At 51.8% G+C, this 22,157-nt stretch overlaps 1 protein-coding gene across 2 annotated transcripts in view; it reads right to left on the bottom strand.

Moving 5' to 3' along the window:
• DLGAP3 (DLG associated protein 3) overlaps positions 1-22,157 on the bottom strand; it is a 61,713-nt gene that overhangs the window by 14,675 nt on the left and 24,881 nt on the right. For both annotated transcript variants that reach the window (XM_025419985.3, XM_025419984.3), the window contains exons 4-8: positions 19,039-19,244; positions 18,669-18,741; positions 5,400-5,613; positions 4,165-4,478; positions 3,767-3,852 (exon numbers count right to left, since the gene is read on the bottom strand). In XM_025419985.3, the coding sequence (XP_025275770.1) occupies positions 3,767-3,852; positions 4,165-4,478; positions 5,400-5,613; positions 18,669-18,741; positions 19,039-19,244 (893 nt within the window). The remainder of the gene's footprint in view (positions 1-3,766; positions 3,853-4,164; positions 4,479-5,399; positions 5,614-18,668; positions 18,742-19,038; positions 19,245-22,157) is intronic.

The following is a 22,157-nucleotide window of genomic DNA, read 5'->3' as shown; positions in this document are numbered from 1 at the left end:
GAGCCGTCATGGGGCTCGATCTCATGACCTTGAGATCATGACCTGAGCCGAAATCAAGAGTCACGTACTGAACCAACTGAGCCACCCAGTCACCTCTTAATATATTTTTAAAGTTGTATTTTATCAGTCTTTTAAAAAACTAGCTTTTGGCATCAGTTAGCATCTCTATTGTTTCTTTGTCTTTTATCTTTATTTTCTCCCTCCTACCATCTTTGTCTTTTTTACAGCCTCTGAAAATGAAAATGAGAAAATGAGAAAACTCATTTTTTAACATGTGTTTTTAAGGCTATAAATTTCCCTTTAACTATCCTACTAGGGCTGCACCTCATAAGTTTTGAGGTGCAGTATTTCCAATGTTCCGTTTTGAATAGCTTGTAGCCATTAACACAATTTCCTTTCTCATTGATGAATTATTTTGAAGATTTTTTTTTTTTTTTTTTTTTTTTAGTTTCCAAATTTTGGCAGGGGGAAGGGTTGGGGAGGTACCTTTTGCACTACCGATTTCTAAATTTGCTGCATGTGGTAACACTATGCATTCTGTACGATGTTTTTATTCCTTAGAATTTGTTGAGGCTTCCTCAGTCATATATATGCAATTCTTACATAGATGATCGGACTTCTACATTATATATCTCAAATGCTTGATTTGCCAGTTCTGAGAGAGTTGTATTAAAAATGTCTCATCAGGGCAGCCCAGGTGGCTCAGCAGTTTAGCCCCTGCCTTCGGCCCAGGGCGTGACCCCGGAGACCCGGGATCGAGTCCCACGTCAGGCTCCCTGCATGGAGCCTGCTTCTCCCTCCTCCTGTGTCTCTGCCTCTCTCTCTCTATGTCTATCATGAACAAATAAATAAATAAATCTTAAAAAAACTTACAACTTAACCTTTAAAAAAAATAAAGATGTTATTTGTTTATTCACGAGAGACCCAGAGAGAGAGAAAGAGAGAGAGGCAAAGGGAGAAGCAGGCTCCATGCAGGGAGCTCGATGCAGGACTCGATCCCGGGACCCCAGGATGACAACCTGAGCCGAAGGCAGACGCTCCACCACTGAGCGCCCCAGGAGCCCTGCTGCTTCTTTTTCTAAGTGAGAGAGACACACACACTTAAGATGCTACTGAGGTCCTGTTACAGCCAAACTTAATCCAAACTGATAATAGCATCAAGCAGGGTTCATCCCAGGAATGAAATAATGGACCAACATGGAAAATCTATTAACATAAATCACATTATAGACGAATGGAGAAAATCTATGGTCATCTAAGTAGATTCTGAAAGAGCATCCGATAAAATTCCGGTCTCATTTTCTGTTGAAAAAGAAAGAGAAGTAAAACCTACAGGGCACCTGTACGGCTAGGCAGTGGAGCATCTAACTCGTGATTTGGCTCAGGTCGTGATCTCAGGGTGGCGAGATCGAGCCTCGTGTCACGCCCAGCTCGGGGCCCCCCTTAAAATTCTCTCTCCCCCTCACTTGCACACATGCTCTGTCTCACTCTCTCTCTCAAAAGAAGAAAGAAAAATCCTCATTTACAAAAAACATGCCTGACTAAAACCCATCATGATTTTCAGATAGATTATGCGTCCCAGTAAGACACAGAAGCAAAACACAGAGATCAGCGTATAAAGCTTTGCATCCTCCCCATGCGGGTGGTGCCCGGTCACCAACGACAATAGGAGAAAAGATCCTAGATCCTCCACAAGGCAAAAGACCGTCCCCTTTCTTGCGCATCAGGACACACTCCTGCTTACTCGCCTCCGCGTCCTCGCTATTATTTCCCTCGAATTCATTCTCCACTTAGCAGCTAGTGATCTTCTGTAAACATAAATTAGACCCTGTCATGCTCCTTTCACCCTTTAATGGCTACTCATCAGTTATAATTAAATTCCAGTTCCTTATCACGCCCATGCTCTGCGTGACCCGGCGCCCGCCTCTTCTCCGATCCACTCCCTCACCACTGCCCCGTCCCACCCCACGCCAGCCCCGGAACCTTCTTTCGGTTCTTGCTGTGTGTAAACGCTGCCCTGCCCCAGCGCCTTGTCGTGTGCTGCTCCCTCCTCCTGCGACGCTTCCACCCCCAGTCATCAGCTGAGCGTCCTACTCAATCCTGGAGTCCCAGCTTAAATGTCATCTGCTCACCCCACACGGGATCCCTTCTCTCTTAGCTTTCTTCTTTCATATCCTCCCCATAATATATGACAATATCCCATTACAGACTATCCCGTAGCGTGTGAGTGGGGGTAACGGGCTTGGTTTCGGGCGCCGGGGGCAGCAATAGAGTTGGGGGAAGTGTGCTCCACGCACAGCTGCATCCCTCCACATCTGCCACCCACCCCTCAAGAACTCAGGCCATCGACCTGCAAACTGGGCTGGCCATAAAGTTCTGGTTCTCTGGGATCTTTGGGGAATATTAAGAGTTGGAAGGAGGGACGCCTGGGTGGCCCAGTCGGCTGAGCTCTCGTGGTTTTGGCTCAGGTTGTGATCTAAGGGGTCAGAGGATGGAGCCCCACATAAGGCTCCTGGCTAAGAATTCTCTCACCCTCTGCCCCCCTCCGCTCACTCACATGCTCTCTCCTCTGTCTCTCAAATAAATAAATAAAATCTTCATTTATTTATTTATTTATTTGAGGGGGGACAGGCCTAAGAGCAGAGAGGGAGTGCCACACAGACAACTCCCCACTGAGCACAGAGCCTCACGCAGGGTGCAATCTCATGACCCTGAGATCACGACCTGAGCCAAAACCAAGAGTTGGACACTTAACCGACGAAACCACCAAGGCACCCTAATACATAAATCTTAAAAAAAAAAAAAAAGAGTTTGTAGGACAGTAGCTTTCAGGAATGATGGGGGCAATAAGACAGCTGTCACCCTTGATGGAGGCATTTACAGCCTGAAGAGCATAAGGGCCTGCGGGGGGCTGGAGGATGCACGGAGAACACAGCTGGAGCCCACAGGAACCCCAAGGAGACGTGACCATGCACATGTGACCGTGCACACACACGCACACAGGGGGACTTAGGGGAAGGGCCCAGTGATGGCAACTGGGAACAGAGCTATGAGGGGCTGCTACTAGGACCCTGGTCGTATCCCTCCCGGGCAACACGGATTACATGAAACTCTGATGGCCGCCCCACTCAAGGCCGCTGGCCTGGGGGCCCTGCAGCCCAGGGGGCAGACGGGCCACTGCGGCACTGCCACCTGGTCGCTAAAGAAAGCGTCTTCGCACAGGAAGCCAAAGACTGGGGGACTCCTCCCAGCACCCCACGTGCTGAGTCTGCAGCTGGAAATTAAGGAAACCGGGTTTCTGGGGCCACCGAAGGCCACACCCGTGGCTGCTGTAATCTGACCATCTCGGTATGTCACAGACTCGCGCATGCATGTAACAGGGGCCCTGACGGGTTGCACGCTGGGTGAGCAGCATTACATTGGCCCAGGGACCCCGGGAGGCAGTGTTCAGGCTGACGCATTTCTCAGTCCACATACTCGGACACCACAGGGAGCAACAGGGGACGGGAAAAATGCTGCTATCCCCCGGAAGGACAATTGTAGGAGGCCCTGCTTGGCACCTAGCAGTCACCTCTCCCCAGCGTCCCCTTCCCCCAACACTCCCATCCCTCTGGAGCCCGAGGCAGGCAGGGGTGGGAAGAGAACTCCCTTTAGGTCTGATGACTGCCCTGGCGACCCGAAGGAGGGGGAGCAGGCCGAGCGAGCGGGGAGGGCTGGGCAGCCGCTTCTCCCGCCCCAAACCTGAGAAGGCCGCACCCAGACCTACCTCTTGTCATCCTCCACCTGGACACCGATGGAGTGGAACTCTCTTCGACTCCGGTTCTCAGTGTCCGAGTCTGAGATAGTCTCCACCTGGGGCAGGATCAGGGGAGTCAGGGCCAGGGCTAGACCAGGGACGCAGGCACCCGGGGGGGGGGCAGTGTGAGTGGAGGCCAGGCCCCCAGCCAGGGGGCCCAAGCAAGTACAGGGACCCAGGAGGTCAAGAGGGCCCCCCCACTCCACACCCCTGGTGAGGTGGTGTTCACGGAAAGGAAGGGTGCCGAGGGCACGGGCTGGCCCTGGGGTTGGCGGTCCTGCCCCCACCCCCTCAGCAGCTCGGGAAGCAGGAGGAAAGCCCTGAGCACCGGGGAGGCCGCCCCCACCCTCTCAGCCCCCCTCCCCTACCTGCACCCCTATGGACGGCCGCCACTTGCGCTGGCGCGCCAGGCTCCGCAGCTCCTCCCTGCCTGGGATGGTCTTGATGATGAGTGTGGGGGGCTTGGGCCCGGCCCGGGGGGGCACGGGCGCCAGGTCCAGGGTGCGCGCGCCCAGGGCGGGCCCGTCCAGCCCGTCGGCAGAGCTGCAGCGCCGCGCAGGGCCCTCGGCGGCCGAGAAGCTCTCGTGGGCAGAGTCGGTGCTGCTCTGGGCGGTGATGGAGATGCGCGGCGGGGCCTGGCTGCCCGGCGGGATGGGGGACGGGGCCTTCCGGAAGTTGAAGGCTGCGGCGGGAAGGCGGCGGGTGAGCCGGGTGTCCCGGGTGTCCCGGGGGCGTCCGGGGGGTGTCCCAGGGGATGGCTCAGGGGGTGTCCCAGGGGTGGCCTGGGGGGTGTCCAGGGGGTGTCCCAGTGGGTGTCCTGGGGGGTGTCTCAGGGGGTGGCCCAGTGGGTGGCCCAGAGGGTGTCCCAGAGGGTGGCCCAGCAGGTGGCCCAGAGGGGTGGCCCGGGGGGTGGCCCTAGGGGTGTCTCAAGGGGCATCCCAGTGGGTGTCTCAGGGGGTGGCCCAGTGGGTGGCCCAGGGGGTGACCCAGAGGGTGTCCCGGGGGTGGCCCAGTGGGTGTCCCAGTGGGTGGCCCGGGGAGTGTCCCTAGGGGTGTCTCAAGGGGTGTCCCAGTGGGTGTCCCGGGGGGTGTCTCAGGAGGTGGCCCAGCAGGTGGCCCAGAGGCTGGCCCAGGGGGTGGCCCAGCAGATGTCCCAGTGGGTGGCCCGGGGGGGGGCCCAGGGGGTGTCCCAGTGGGTGTCCCTGGGGTGTCTCAAGGGGTGTCCCAGTGGGTGTCCCGGGGGGTGTCTCAGGGGGTGGCCCAGTGAGTGTCTCAGGAGGTGGCCCAGTGGGTGTCCCAGCAGGTGTCCCGGGGGTTTCCCAGGGACGTCCCAGCGGGTGTCTGGAGGGGTGTCCCAGCAGGTGTCCCAGGGGGTGTCTGGGGTTGTCCCAGGGGGCATCCCAGTGGGTGTCCCAGCAGGTGTCCGGGGGTGTCCCAGCGGGCGTCAGCCGCCCCCACCCACACCCTTGGGGCGCCAGAGGACCCAGGCCGCCCGCGCACCCCGCGCCAAGGCTCGAGCTCCGCCTCATCCGGCCCAGAGAGGCGAGCGGCCGCCCAGGTCACGCAGCCCTGGCCGGGCCGGGCCCCAGGAGGGCGCACTCACAGGAGCCGGGCCTCCCTGAGACAGAGGCGGGGGCGGCGAGGAGGGGCAGGCAGTCGTCGTCTTGAGAGCAGCCGGCCTGGATGGCCCGGAGGTAGCTGTGGCTCCGCATACGGAAACAGCCGGGCAGGTCCAGGGCGTCCACCGCCTGCGACTCCAGCTCCCCAAACACGGACCCGCACACGGCCTCCAGCTGCTGGTTCAGCTCCTCACTGAGCTGCGGGGGGACGGGGGGGGGGTGTTACTGGGGCTCTGGGAGGAAAGCGGTGCCTCCGACATACCAGATGTGCGCGGGCTGTGTGCCGCCTGCTTTCGGAGGAAGAGACCCTCCGTCGGGGCGCAGGAAGGTGGAGGCGCCTCTGCCCTGTGCTGCTCCCCAAGGCCTGCCTCGGGGTCTAGTGTTACCTCCCCCCGTGTCTGCCTTCCCAGGCTTCCAGGACCACCCTATCTCCCTCTGCACCAAGCCCCAACCCCTCCCATTTCTTTCACCTCCCCCTGAAGGTGTCAGGGACACCCACCCTCCAGCCCAGCATGGACGTGGGGAACTGCAGGGAAGGCCACCTCTCATTTTATTATGTATGACCCATCACATCACAAAATGGATTGACAGCAACCTATAGAGATCCATACCGTGAGGCTGGGAAGAAATCAATGGGTAAGTGATCAAGGAAAAATTATTAACCTTCGAGTGTTGTAAACCTTCTCCCACCTTCTGCCCACTCCCTCGGGTTCTGATTTGGCCTGCTGCTTCCCCTGCCTTCATCCTCTAAGGCAAGTTCAGCCATTGCTGACGGAGGTTCTTGTTTTTGTTCCTATATTTTGCGGTACAGAACCCATGGTGTTTAAAAAAAAAAAATCAAAGCAACTAAGAAAAATGCAAAACAAAAATTCTGTTCATGGAACCGTGTCCCATTGCACTGCACTGAGACTAAATATACTACAGAGATTGAGCTTCTATTCATATTATCTGAGCAAATTTGCACGAAGGAAAAAAAAAAGGTGGGTGGTCCCAGGGATAAGCTCTTCACCCAGAGCACAGGATAGGTGCACATTTGACCCCGAGCTTCCGAGCAGCCAAAGCATCATAGGAGTACAGCCTGCAGGTTGCCTGCACAGGCTAGCAGGGGGAGACCCACCTAGACTCAAGAGCTGGCCCTGCCACCTCCTAGTAGTGTGGCCTGGGGAAGCTACTTAAAACTTTGGGGCCCCAGTTGAATCACCTGCCCAATGGGAATGATAAGGGTACCATCTTCATGGGGCTATTTAGGGGACTCAAAGGAAAACATGGGAGGCACTTGATGCAGGTACTGGTACATACCAAGCCCTCGGTCAGTGTGGCAGGTGAAGGTCTCAGGACCTACCTGGAAATAGGCCACCACTCAAAAGAACCACAGCTATTCCTGTTACTGATCCTAAGAGAAATCCCCCCATGAATGATTATGGAGAGGCCATTGGAGGATGTCACGGATCATGGATAAATGTCATAGCAAATGTCCCCTGGCCGCATCTTATGACACCTCCCAGGGAAGATTCACAGCATCATATTGATGTGCAATCAACAGATAAAGAGGTGGCTTGACCACGTGTGTAACATGCAGCTCAATGTTTCCATAACCCCGCCTCCAAAGCATAACATGGTATCACTAAATTCTACCTCAAATTGAACAGAAGTTTCCATCCCGTTCTACTGATGGGCAAACTAAGGCTCAGAGAGAGCAGATGACTTGACCAGCAACGCCCAGCCTGTGAGCGACTTACCAAAGTTAACTACCAGGTGTCCTGGCTCTTTTGCCAGGCTCGATCAGACTCTCCTGGGGACCTTTTAAAACTACATTAACTCAAGCTCCACCCCCAGGCTCTGAACCCAGGGCTCTCTAATTATATGTTTCTCTTTGCTTTGGCTGTTTTGAAGCTCAGGGACAAAATTGGCTGGAAACTCAGATTCTGTGGTTCGAGTGTGGGCCCAGGAAATCAAAAAGGAGTGTCTGGACTTCTTTCTGCAGCTTGTACTATGGGAACTTCATTACAAGTGTACGGAAATCATAGGTCACGGAAAAATCAATTTGAGATCCTGTAGAAGTTAAATTGTGTCATGTTTGGCACAAGCCATACTCCTGTGGCAGCTGTGGCTTTCGTCACGACCCTCTGCAAGCCCACCTTCCGGTTTCCTATCTCGGGACGTCTGGGGTACAAAGGACCAGCAGTGCCAGAGTATTTCCCACAGCTCCGAAGTTGATCGAACTCCTGCTATTTCTAGGCCAGGATCAAGACAGTCCCCAAGTAGAACCAATCCATCTCAGAGGATCCCTCCTGGGGCACAGGACAGTTGATCTAACCCCAGTAGAGAGCATTCTGGTCTCAACTTTGGATACCACAGATGGAAGGAATCTCATTCTGCGGCTATCTCAGTATCTCCAAGCCTCTTCTGTGTGTAAAGTATTACCCATAATATCTGGCATATAGCGGGTGCCCAGTAGACATAGTAGACTACTCTTAGTAGTAAGAGATTCATAAATCACAGCGACGATACCTTTCAGGGGCCGCTCCTTCCCAGGGTCTCTGAAGCTCTTGAAGTCCCAACCATATGCAATTCCTGTGCCCAACTCCACCCAAGGCAGACAGAGGGAAGGTGAGAAACTCCCTGGGGCCACACGCCTTCCGTCTCTACTGGCCAAGAGGAGCTTTGGAAGTTCCCACAGGGTACCAGGTCCCAAGGGAAATACAGACTTGTAGAGACTCCCAAAGGAATTTTGCACCTGTGCTGATCTTTACTGTATCGTGATTATAAAACTGTAACATCGTGCTGTGCTGAACTGCCTTCCAGCCTGCTGCCCCCACACCCGCTTTCTGTAGAGTCAAAGTCAAAGAATCCTCTTAGAAAATGGGAACCTGGGGATCCCTGGGTGGCTCAGCAGTTTGGCGCCTGCCTTTGGCCCAGGGCGCCATCCCGGGATCCCGGGATCGAGTCCTGCGTCGGGCTCCCGGCATGGAGCCTGCTTCTCCCTCTGCCTGTGTCTCTGCCTCTCTCTCCTCTCTCTGTGACTATCATGAATAATTAAATAAATAACCTTAAAAACAAAAAAAGAAAATGGAACGTTAGCCTCTGTCCACACCAGGCTCAGGATCAGTAAACATCTCCAAGGGTGTGGGATGTTTCGAAGAACATACTTTGCTTGGGTCTAATTGCAAATTGTCTGCGCTAGAGTCACTGGGTTCATCTGGGGGCTGGGCAACATCCTGTATCCTTTACCTGTGTCATTTAGTTTAGCTAACCTTGGAAAATGCTCCCATTTCAAAACACTCTAAAACATTGGATAAAATATAAGAAATGTTTTATATGCATAGCTGAGCTCACAAGAAAGCAAGATATGTCCCCAGGGGACAAAAGCAGAGAAGAGATGGGGAAATCAGAATATTAACTGTGTGAGTCAGGGCTGCAAACAGCCCAGTGGTGGTGGGAGGTGGGGGCATGGGCTGCTGGCCTGAAGGACCAAAGGGCTTAGGTATCAACACCCACTTGGACGCAGGAGTAAGGCGTTGGGTCCACATGAAACACAGCATCAGAAATGAGAACCTCCATAAAGGTAGGAAAGTGGAAAATACCTGTCATGAAAGGTAAACTAAAAAAAAAAAAGAAAAAAGAAATCAATTATCAGCACAGGCTGATGACAGGGACCTTGTCTGTAGTCTAGGCACTGAAGAGAGGGAAAAGTGGGCTAATCTCATAAAATTTTTGTACCCACAAGCTGGTCCTCATACAGACACTGGGTTCTGTGGGCCTGTGGGCCTGTGTGGCCCAGACACCTCCCTGAAAATTAAAAGTTGACATAAAATGATCACAAGCCAAGAACAGTCTAACAGAAGCAACTGCAAAATATTTTCTGAGGGACCCGCTCCTAACCCAGGCTGTTCAGGATCCTCACAGATAAAGCCCCACTGAAGATGAGGTCGCACCAGACCATGTGGTGCCCTACCTCGGACACAGGCCCTGATGATCTGTACCTGCTGGCATTAATGCCCTGTGCAGTCCCCTCCTCTCGAGTGTGGACTGGACTTATCGTAATGAACAGAACACGGTAGATACAACGGGATGGCACTTCTGAGATTAGATTGCAAAAAGACTAGGCTTCCATCTTGGACACTCTCTTTCTCTCAGATCTTTGTTCTGGGAGAAGCAAGCTATTATGTTAGGAGTAGCCCTGTGGTGAGTCCCACATGTCAAAAAACTGATGACTCTGGCCGATAGCCAGTGAGGATCTGAGGCCTGCCAAGAGCCACGTGAGTGAGTGAGGAAGCAGATATTGCTCCAATCAAGCCTTGAGATGACTACAGCCCCGGCCAACACCTTAACTGAAGCCACATGAGTCACCTGATCCAGAGAGCACCTACGCTGCACTCAGATTCCAGACCCACAGAGATGGTGAGATAATAAGTACTTGTTTTAAGACACTGTGTTTGAGGGTAATAGGTTACGCAGCAATAGATAATAATAATGCAAACTGTGATATAGACAAAACCTAAGCTTTTGTTAAGTTAAGCCATTGAGAAGGCAAGCTTGATCTGTCACAGCTGCTGGTGTTACCTTACCTAAAACAGATTAGCTTTTTTTTTCAGATTAGCTTTTAAACTGTGTTTCAAACTTATAAACCTTATAAGAAAAAACTGAAGACATAGGAGACATAAGCTTCAAATAAAAGACGAGAAAGATATAAAGGAACCAAACCTGGTTTCCAGAACTGAAAGAAAAAAGTCAAATTAATAACACGATTAATGAATCCAATAGTAGATGGACACGCCTGCAGAGAAAGTTAGTGAATCAGAAGAGAGATCTGAGGAATTCACCCAGAAGACAGCATAGAGAGGAAGAGATGGAAAATATGAACAAGAGGTCAAGATGCACAGAGAGAAGAATAAGAAGGTCCCACAGACCACTAATAGGAGCTCCAGGTGACATACTAAATAAAATGTAGAAGCAGCAATATTTGAAGAGTTAATTAGACTGATGGAGATTTTTACAGACTTCTGGCTTTATGCATGACAGGGTGACAGGCAAGACAGCTATAAAGCTAGACAAAACTGTCGAAAACAACCACTTCATCACTCTGAAAATCAATCAAAGGTATACAACAAAGAAACATATATGTGAAAATTACTGAACAGCGTGAGTCTGTGGTGTCCTTGCCTGGGGCTGCTCCTGTTACTCAAGTTCCCGGCTCTATCAGTTGCAATAGTTCAACCAGGGTGAGGCAGGCTGTGAAAACCAGCTGCTTCACTGCCACTGCCAAAAGGGGCTCACTGAATTTGGAACATTGTCCTATAATATCAAGAATGGGGCTGGGGGGAGAGCTGGGGTGGGGAGGGGGGGAACAAGGATAACCAGCAGTACTGCTGAGCTGAGATTTCAGCACTTTTGGAAGCATGCAATGGACTGGCACACTAGGCAAGGATTTAACAGAGGAGTTCCAGGGGATGAGATAGCCAGAGAAGGTCTGATGAGCTCTCCACATATCCTGGGTTAACTAGAGGGGAGTGCATGCACAACAGCGACCAGAGAGGCCTCGAGCCACCCACACCTCTCTGGCCAATGGAGCACACCTGTAATGGTAACATAAGAGAGGCTGGCAAAAAGTAAAATCCAAGGTAGGCTTAAAAACAGCCTGCAGCACCTGCACCCCAATGTTCACAGCAGCAATGTCCACAATAGCCACACTGTGGAAGGAGCCTCAGTGTTTATCAACAGATGATGGATAAAGAAGATGTGGTCTCTGTATACGATGGAATATTCCTCAGCCATTAGAAACAACAAATACTTAAAAAAAAAAAAAAAGAAACAACAAATACCCACCATTTGCTTCGACGTGGATGGAACTGGAGGGTATTATGCTGAGTGAAATAAGTCAATCAGAGAAGGACAAACATTATATGGTCTCATTCATTTGGGGAATATAAAAAAATAGTGAAAGGGAATAAAGGGGAAAGGAGAGAAAATGAGTGGGAAATATTGGAGAGGGAGACAGAACACGAGAGACACCTAACTCTGGTAAACGAACAAGGGGTGGTAGAAGGGGAGGTGGGCGGGGGGTGGGGGTGACTGGGTGATGGGCACTGAGGGGGGCACTTGATGGGATGAGCACTGGGTGTTATGCTATATGTTGGCAAATTGAACTCCAATTAAAAAAAAAAAAAAAAAAAACAGCCTGCAGTCCCTAGTCCACACATAGAACCATAAGCCGAGAAAAGCCTTTCTGGCTCAAGGTTCTTGGGCACAATCTCTGACCAATCTCTGGCTGAACACTAAGTTATGCAGATGCAAGGACAACCCCTAGGAAACCAGGCTTAAAAATAAAAACAAGGAAAAAAATAGTGACTACATCAGAGACCATATTTAGCAGGGAAGACAGGTTTCACAGATTTAATCCAGGGATCCACAAACACATAAACAAAGCAATAACAATCTTCAAGAGGTAAAGTAAGAACCCACAACTATATGGTTAACTAATCTTCAATAGAGCAGGAAAGAATATCCAATGGAAAAAAGACAGTCTCTTCAACAAATGGTGTTGGGAAAACTGGACAGCTACATGCAGAAGAATGAAACTGAACCACTTTCTTACACCATGCACAAAAATAAATTCAAAATGGATGAAAAACCTAAATGTGAGACAGGAAACCATCAAAATCCTAGAGGAGAACACAGACAGCAACCTCTTTGACATTGGCCATAGCAACTTCTTACCAGTCACGTCACTGGAGGCAAGGGAAACAAAACCAAAAATGAACTATTGGGACTTCATCAAGATAAAAAGCTTCTGCACAGCAAAGGAAACAATCAACAAAACTGAAAGGCAGTGTACAGAATGGGAAAAGATATTTGCAAATGACATATCTGATAAAGGGTTAAAATCCAAAATCTATAAAGAACTTATCAAACTCAACACTCAAAAATCAAACAATCCAGTTAAGAAATGGGCAGAAGACATGAATTGATATTTTTCCAAACAAGACATCCAGATGGCTAATAGACACATGAAAAGATGCTCAACATCACTCATCATCAGGGAAATGCACATCAAAACTATGATGAAACACCACCTGACACCTGTGAGAATGGCTAAAATTAATGACACAAGAAACATTAAGTGTTGGCAAGGATGCAGAGAAAGGGGAGCCCCTCTTACACTGCTGGTGGGAATGCAAACTGGTACAGCCATTCTGAAGAACAGTATGGAGGTTCCTCAAAAAGTTAAAAATAGAGCTACTGTATAATCCAACAATTGCATTACTAGGGATTTACTCAAATGATTAAAAAATACAGATTTGAAGGGGTACATGCACCCTGATGTTTATAACAGCATTCTCAGCAATAGCCAGACTATGGAGAGAGCCCAAATGTCCAATGACTGATGAAAATGGATAAAGAAGGTGATATATATATATATATAATGGAATATTACTCAGCCATCAAAAAGAATGAAATCTTGCGATTTGCAACAATGAGGATGGAGCTAGAGTGCATTATGCTAAGTGAAATAATTCAGTCAGAGAAAGACAAATACCATATGATTTCACTCATATGTGGAATTTAAGAAACAAAACAAGTGAACATATGGGAAAGGGGGGAAAGGGAAAAAAAGAGAGAGAGAGAAGGAAAAAAATTAGAGACTCTTAACGATAGAGAACAAACTGAGGATTGATGGAAGGACATGGGTGGCAGATGGGCTAGATGGGTATTAAGGAGGGCTCTTGTGATGAGCACTAGGTGTTGTATATAAGCGATGAATTGCTGAATTCTACTCCTGAAACCAATATTGCACTGTATGTTAACTAACTAGAATGTAAATTTTTAAAAAATTTTAAAGGTCAAGTAAGAATCCAGAGTTGCTACAATATATTTCTTAAAATGTTCAGTATACAAGAAAAAAAAAATGAGACATGCAAATAAACAAGAAAATGTGAATGTCCCCAAATGTTTCATTTATCAGACAAAAGCGGCAAAGCAGCTATTACAAATATGTTAAAATATCTAAAGTAAATCATGTTTAAAGACTGAAAAGAAAACATAGCAATGACTTTCATGAATTAAAAAAAAGAATTTTTTTAAGAGCCAAAAGGAAATTCTGGAGCTGAAAAATACAGTAACGGAAGTGAAAAATTCACTAGAAGGGCTCAGCATTAGAAATGATCAGTAAACTAGATCAGTATAAATTATGCAATCTGAAGAATAGAGATTAAAAAAAAGAATAAAAATAAACAGAAACCCATTATTGTCCCATAGGTCTCTGACCTATGGGACAATAATAAACAAAGCAGTATACATGTAATGGGAATCCCAAAAGAAGAGAGAAAGGGAAAGAAAAAGATACTTGAAAAAATAACAGTTCAAAACTTTCCAAATGTGATGAAACATTAATCTACAGATTAAAGAAACTCAATAAATGCAAAGCAGGTTAAATACAAAGAGATCCATAGCCAGATATGTTAGGGCCAAAATGTTGGAAGCCATTTCGACAAAGAGAAAATCTTAATAGCAGCAAGGGGAAAACAATTCACGACACACAAGAAAACAACAATATGATTAACAACTGGCTTTTCATCACAGCAATAAGCATGGGAATGGTAGATTTGAAATGCTGAAAGAAAAAACTGTCAACCAGGAATTCCACATTCAGCAAAACTATTCTTCAAAAATGAAGTAAAACTAATGATGTTTCCAAATACATATAAACTGAAGAATTTGTCGCAGACCCAAGAAACGTTAATGGTAGTTCTTCAGGCTAAAGGGAAGTGACACTTAACAGTAACTCAAATCCACCAGAAAAGAGGAAAGGGAGCAGAAACGACAAATATAAAAGACTCTATAGATACAGTTGCCTGATTTTTTTCTCTCAACTTCTTTAAAAGGGGGAACCCTGGGTGGCGCAGCGGTTTGGCGCCTGCCTTTGGCCCAGGGCGCGATCCTGGAGACCCAGGATCGAATCCCACATCGGGCTCCCGGTGCATGGAGCCTGCTTCTCCCTCTGCCTGTGTCTCTGCCTCTCTCTCTCTCTCTCTCTCTCTGTATGACTATCATAAATAAAAAAAATAAAAAAAAAAATAAAAAAAAACTTCTTTAAAAGGCACGATATTTTACACCAAAACATTTCTGATACAAAAGAAGACAGTAAAGAAAGAACAGAGGAACGACAATGACACGATACAATCCAACCATATCAATAATCACATTAACCATGAATGAATGAGAAAGCCTCGTTCGAAAGGCAGAAATTGTTAGACTGGAGTTTTTTTTATAAAGCATAAGTAGGGCAGCCCAGGTGGCTCAGAGGTTTAGCACCACCTTCAGCCCAGGGCGTGATCCTGGAGTCCCCGGATCGAGTCCCATGTCGGGCTCCCTGCATGGAGCTGCTTCTCCCTCTGCCTGTGTCTCTGCCTCTCTTGCTCTCTCTCTCTCTCTGTGCATCTCTCATGAATAAATAAAATCTTTAAAAAATAAAAAAATAAAGCATAAGTAGGGGGATCCCTGGGTGGCTCAGTGGTTGAGCACCTGCCTTTGGCCCAGGGCACGATCTTGGAGTCCCGGGATCAAGTCCCACGTCGGCTCCCTGCATGGAGCCTGCTTCTCCCTCTGCCTGTGTCTCTGCCTCTCTCTCTGTGTCTCTCATGAATAAATAAATAAAATCCTTAAAAAATAAAAAATAAATAAAACCATAAGTAGGTTGGAAGTAAAAAGGATGAAAAAAGATGTGCCAGCAAACAGTAACCGTGAGGGAAATTTCCAGATTTGATGAATAGCACTAATCTTCGGATTCAGAGAGAACACACATGGAGTGAAACTGCAGAACACCAAAATCACAGACAAGATCTCAACAGCAATCAGAAGGAAATGAACGCCATCCACAAAGACGATTAGATTGATTGCAGACTTCCCAACGGCAACAACAGAAGACAGATGACAAAAGAATATCTTCAAAACACTGAGAGAAAACAAACGCTGACCTAAAATTCTATAATAAGCTGATTTATGGTAAATAATGAGGGTAGGCTACATTTTTCGTTAAAGGCAAAGTTTGCTACTAACAGACATTGACTGAGAAAGTTACTAAAGAATATTTAAAAGGAAGAAACGAAATATAAGGACGTACGGGGGCGGGGAGGTAAAGATGTGAGTCTATATAATCAAGTACTAAAGCATAAAATGTAACAACAATAATAAAGACTCATTCAGAGAGGTAAAAACAAGGTGGGACTAAAATACCAGGCAACATGCACAGGTAAGAAGGGAAGAGGTGATCACAACGTAAGTGTCCTAAGGCTAGAAGAAATTGTCGAATTTAGACTTTGCAAAGTCAAATATACACATGAAAATCCTAAGAGTAAGCACAAGAATGAAAATAGAATATAGAACTGCCGGGATCCCTGGGTGGCGCAGCGGTTTGGTGCCTGCCTTTGGCCCAGGGCGTGATCCTGGAGACCCGGGATCGAATCCCACATCAGGCTCCCGGTGCATGGAGCCTGCTTCTCCCTCTGCCTGTGTCTCTGCCTCTCTCTCTCTCTCTCTGTGACTATCATAATAAATAAATAAATAAATAAAATAAAATAAAATAAAAGAATATAGAACTGCCAAACCAGAGTGGGATTTGGTGGGAAGAAAAATGAAGAAAACTAAGCCAGGGGCGCTGGGGTGGCTCAGTCAGTCAAGCATCTGTCTGCCTTCAGCTCAGGTCATGATCCCAGGGTCCTGGGATCAAGCCCCACATCAGGCTCCCTGCTCAGCGGGGAGTCTGCTTCTCCCTCTGTCCCCCCCCCCCAACTCCGATTCATGCTCTCTCTCGCTCGCAAATAAATAAAATCTTTAAAAAAGAAAAATGAAGAAAACTAATCCAAAAGAAGGTAGCAAAGGAGTAGAAAAGCATCCCTCAAAAGGCGTGAGAAATAAGGGCACAAAATAAAACCACAAAACACGCCCAGGCCTATCAGTAACCACAACAAATATAAATGTACTAACCCTCAAGCAGTTGTCAGAATAGATGTGAAATAAACTCCTCAAACTGTTTACAAAAGACACACGTAACACGTAAGGAGACAAAAAGCTGGAGCACGCCCGTGGTGTCGGAGGAGCCAGGGGACCAGCGTGGCTGGGGTGGGGGATGGCAGGGGACAGCGTTAGAAGGACTTACCGGACGCACAAGGGCCAGATGCAGCAGAGCCTTAGAAGTCACAGTAACGTCCTCTGAGTAAGGCAAGGGTTTGGAATGAATCCAATTCTATTTTGAAACCATCCCCCCGGGGCCACGCGGAGAGAGAATGAATGGGAGGGGGGCTGCAGGAGACCCCTTTGGGGGCAATGAGATAGGGCAGACAAAAGCCATGCTTTGAGGAACCTCCACACAGTTTTCCAGAGTGGCTGTCCCAGTTCACATTCCCACCAAAGATGCAGATGCAGTGAAACTAAGGGACACCTGCACCCCGATGTTCATAGCAGCCATGTCCACAGCAGCCAACCTGTGGAAGGGGCCTCGGTGTCCACCGACAGATGATGGAGAGAGAAGATGTGGTCTATGTGTACAATGGAGTATGGCTCAGCCATCAGAAATGACAAATACCCACCATTTGCTTCGACGTGGATGGAACTGGAGGGTATGATACTGAGTGAAGTAAGTCCATTGGAGAAAGACAAATATTATATGGTTTCACTCATACGGGGAATATAAAGAATAGTGAAAGGGAATAAAGAGGAAAGGAGAGAAAATGAGTGGGAAATATCAGAGAGGAAGACAGAACATGAGAGCCTCCTGACTCTGAGAAACGAACAAGGGGTAGTGGAAAGGGAAGTGGGCGGGGGATTGGGGTGGCCGGGTGACTGGCACTGAGGGGGGCACTTGATGGGATGAGCACTGGGTGATATGCGATATGTTGGCAAATCCAACTCCAATAAAAATAATAATAAAATAAATTTCCCTAAATGTTGGGGGGGGGGGAAGCCATGCTGATGCAGATGGGAGTAGTGCAGTGGGCGTGGGGGGAAGCGCCTGGACCCCGGGCATGCCTGCAAGGGGGACCCACAGGATTTGCTGAAGGGTTGGATGTGGGCAAGTGAGACAAAGAGAAAGGAGTCGAGGCAGACTTCAGGCTTTGGGATCCGAGCTCCTAGAAGCTGCCCTTACCTGAGCCGGAGAGGACAGTGGATGGAGCAGGGTGTTTTGTGGGGGAAGGAGAAGGGGATGAGAGTGCAGCAGCCTCACTGTGGACCTCTTAAGTTTGAGTCTCCTCAACATCCAAGGGAGATTCTGATACCTCGTGAGACACGCATGCATTGGCAACTACTGGAAGATCGGAGCTGGAGACACACATAGGGGCCATCGGGCCGTCCCTGCTACTCCGAGCCACGGGCCCAAGGAGTGAGTGTGGAGAGAAGTCCGGCAACTACAGCCCTGGAAAAACCCAGTGCTGGGTCCTAGAGAGCTGGAGACGCTCCGCAGGGCGAGCAAGCCGGGCAGCCAGGGCGGGAATCCAGCAGAGCTGCAAGGTGCGGGTCTCCAGGGCCAACCAAGCACGGGGCTTCCAGAAGGGGAGAGCCGGCCCTGTTAGCTGGCGCTGAGGGGGCAGGTGAACCGAGGCCTGAGCACCCTCCATGGGGTTCAGCCACACGGCATGGGACGTTCCCTGGTTTGGGGACCATCCCAAAGACCCCAGCCACAAACAGTCGGGGCCAATCAGACCATCTTCTGCGTTGCTCCCCCCCACCCCCAGCAAACTAACGATAGCTAACCTTTCCCGAGCGCAGCTGCTGTGCCAAGAACACTACTATGATGCCTAGTTTTGAAATAAAGTGGGGCTCAAAAAAGTCGCGTAAGTTGCCCAAGTCGCTGAGCCGGCATTGCACCTGCCCCCGCTCAGCAGACGCTCTTGGCCCCAGGTCAGGGCAGGCACCCAGGTTCTCCCACTGAGCCCCCCACCGGGCGCCCCCAGAGCCCCAGGCACCTACTGCCAGGATGTGGAACGGCCCACGGGGTTGGGGAGAGCCCCTTCTCGGCCACAGTGCTGCCGCCCTTGCTCGGGGCCGGCTGCGACCAGGCCCGGTGGCCGGGGGACCCCAGAGAACTGAAGTCCCCCTGCAAAGTCAGCACCTGGGGACCCTTGGAGGTCTGAAGGGCGGGCTGAGACTGCGCCCAGCTGCGCTCCAGCTGCCCACCCCCCCCCCGGGCCCGGACCTGCTGAGGCGCGGGGGGCCTGGAAGTGCCCCCCTCCCCCCCTACAGGCACCTGCTGCCCCTACCTGTCCGGTGGTGAGGGAACGGCTGTAGCCAGGGATGGAGCTCCGGGGATGGATCCGGGGCGGGACACAGCAGCTGGTAAGGGTCAAAGGGCCACATTCAGAGTGGGGGTCTGAAGAAGGCGGGACTCCCAGCGCTGGGGCTCCCGGGCAGGTGGATGCCCCTCAGAAGCCCCCCGACAGGTCGCTCCTGGGCGCAGGGATCCCAGAGGCACCCAGATGGGAGTTACCAGCAGGGGCCCCTTCTCCAGGTGGGGTGGGACAAGACGCCCAGCTGAACCCAAAGCAGGCCCCGGCCCCGACGCGCCCGCAGGTGTCTCCTGCAGGGACCCCAAATCAGCTCCCACCCCAGCCCCAGCCCTCCCGTCCTTACTTGATCCGGGCCTGGTCCACACTGGAGGAGCGGCGGGAGGTGAAGCGCCGGGCCACGGCTTTGGGAGACGTCTTGGGGCTGCCGTCTGAGTCTCCGCTCTCCTCATCCCCCATGGCTTTGATGTAGCTGCCGCTCCGCATCCTGCGGCAGGGAATCTCCCCGTCCTTGCCCCCAGTGGGGTAACCCCCCCAGTCATCTTGCGGCACCTGCGGGGACAGCAGCTTCTGTCTCTCGGACACAGGCCTGCTAAACCTGGGAGTCAGGGCTCCTGTCCCCACCGCCAGGGTGGAGACACCAGAGGCAGAGCCCGAGGGAAGCGTTCAGGCTGTCCCCCCATTACGCGGGGGGGGGGGGGGGGGGCGGGGGGGGGCTTCATCATCCTCCGTGGACCTGTCGCTGCTCAATTGAGGTGACTGGTCAGGAGCCAAGAGGATGAGGATCAGAGGCCAGTGACCTGCGACCTGTGATGACCCACCCCCTGCACTGGAGTACCACCCATCCCCACCTATCACCCCTCCTTCTCCTTCCCCCTCTCAACCTGCTGACACCCCAAACCCTCCAAGCCTCCCATCCTTCCCTCTCTGAGGAGCCTTGGAGCAGAGGACTCCAAGCATTGGGTTCCAAAAGCGCGCCCCACAGTCCAAAGTGGGGGATGCACCGGGTGGGGCTGGGAGGGGGCAGGGGCTCGAGGGGCAGGAGGGAGACCAATTAGGAGGCTGGTGCTGTTAGCCAGGCAAGAGATGATGAGCCTAAATTAAGACCGTGACAATGAGGGGGACGGGAGATGGAAATGAGGTGTTAAAGAGCACCAGTGAGCCTGATTAGACGTAGGGGGCGAGGGGGCGAGGGGCGGGGAGGAGCCGCAGATGCCTGGGAGGCTGCTGGCTGAGGCCCCGGGGGAGGGTGCTGTCGCTCAGAGCCGCAGAATCCCAGAGGAACGGGTTTGGGGGAGAGGTGATAGGTTAGGGTTGAGTATCTTAAGTTTGGCAGGGAAATGCCGAGCAGGTGGTTGGGTGCTGGGTGCTGGGTGCTGGGTGCTAGAGTTCGGCGGAGGGATCCGGGCTCCAGGCAGACACGTGGGAGTCATGGGCGGCAGCTGAATCCCCAGGGGTGAGCGAAACAGCCCAGGGGGGAGAAGGAGAGCTGGGGAGGGATCCAGTGACATTTAAAAAGGGGACTGCAAAGAAAGGAAGAAAAGCCTATGAAGTCACCTGAGAAGGAGTGGGCCGAGGGGGTGGGAGGGAAGTCAGGAGAATGCCGTGTCATGGAAACAGGAGACATTTCCAGAATAAAAGGAGTTGATAATGTCAAATGCCACAGTGCGCTCCGAGGTTAGTGATTCGGGCGCGGGACGCGGATCCGTGTTAAGTTCTCGCCCCATCACTTGGCTACAGGAGGACCTGAGTGGAACCCACGACTCTGTCCAGTTCCTCGTCTGGGACTGGTGGGGACGAGGAGGCCCACATCCCGGGGAGGGGTGGGGGGCGAAGGATAAACAGGCGGACACAGCGTGCGGGGCCCAAGCAAGGCCTCCGGACTGTTGGCTGGGCCGGGCATAAGCACTGGAGGGCGTCCGTCAAGGCAGCCTATAGTGCAGGGAAAGGAGGTGAGGACGCAGAGGTGGTGCTCGAAGACCCTGGGTGTGAAGGGAAGACAGGGGATGGCAGGGGGTGTAGAGTTAAAGAAGGATTTCTCAGGATGAGAGATCCGGGCAGGTTTCCAGGGTAAGAGAAAGAGCCAGTAGACAAAGATAGTGTTTAAATGGGGAGGGGGCGGTGATGGGGGACAGTCAGTCCCGGGGTGGAGGGGGCCCTGGGGAGGTTGGCTCAAGCCCTGCTGCAGGAGTCAGCCCGGGATGAGTGGCCTCGGCCTTTCCTCTGAGCCAAGAAGGGAGGGCCCGGGGGTTGGGGGGGGGGGAGACCCAGAGGAGTCTGTGGGTGGGCTGACAGGAAGGCGAGGGAGCCGCTGACTCCACTAGGAGGCATGAGGTATAAACGGAGGCATGGGGGAGAGGGCCGGGGCGGCAGGGAAGACTGCAAACAGCCGTCGTAAGGAACACGTGGAATGGGGTGCGGCGGTGACAGGGGTCGGGACTCGGGGGGAGCACAGGGTTCAGGGAGGGACACGGACTCTGGGGGTGAGGCTAGCAGAGGGGACGGATGTCAGGATCCTAACAAAGTCCCAGGCATGGGATGGGGTCCCAGGACGGAAGGAACCCGCAGGGAGGGGCAGGGCTCAGGGAGGGAGCCGGAGCTCAGCCACAGGATGGAAACACGGGGACGGACTAGAGTCTGCAAAGGAACAAGGACTCCAGCGGACAGGAGGGGTTCAGAAGAGGGTGGAGGGAGCACTGGGGTCCAGCAAAAGGGTTAAGGAGCCCACGGAGGCACCTGGTCTGAAGGGGCCGGCTGCCTCTGTGTTCGTGCAAGGTCCCTGCGGTGTGCTGGTCCCTGCCCCCATGGGCTCCCACTCCGCCGTCCTAGGACACCCGGAGCCCCAGGCCCCAAGGGATCCTCCCTCCCTTGCCGCCGCCCGAGGAGAGGAGCCCCAGGCGCAGAGCGCACATGGGACAGGGACAGCCAGGCGGCTCCGCCACTGCAGGGCTCCCCCTCCACAGCCACTGCGGCTCCTCGCTCCTCTGCAGGACACTGTGAGGCGCATGTTAAAAAGGGAGCCCCCAGAGAGGTCAGGGCGGCCTGGAGCAGCGGCTGGCAGCGAGGCCCCAGGGACAGCCAGGCCCCAGCGGGGTCCGCCATCCCCCCTCGGCCCTTCCTGCGGGACCCTCAGCTCCCGGCGCCGAGAACCTCTGCCTCCCCAGCAAGGGGGCACACCCGAGGCCAGCCCAGAGTCTCCAACCTTCCCTAGCCCCCCGGCCACCCCTTCCAGCTCTCACGCGGCCCGATTTTTTTCTCCCTTGGGCTCTCGCAAGTTCTCCACCCAGGAGAGCCCCGCTGCGTGAAGAACTTACCGGCAAGGCCAGGGACCCTCAAACCACGCTCTGTACCCCGAACGGCTCAAGGTCAATGCTCTGTACCCCGAACGGCTGCGGCCTCTTCCTGGGGGACCCTTAATCGGCTGCTGCACGCGACCGACTCCAGCTCCGTGGGAGGGAATTCAGC

Source organism: Canis lupus, chromosome 15 (genome assembly GCF_003254725.2).
Source record: "Canis lupus dingo isolate Sandy chromosome 15, ASM325472v2, whole genome shotgun sequence".
Taxonomy (NCBI): domain Eukaryota; kingdom Metazoa; phylum Chordata; class Mammalia; order Carnivora; family Canidae; genus Canis; species Canis lupus.
This window is presented reverse-complemented; position numbering and strand designations above follow the sequence as displayed.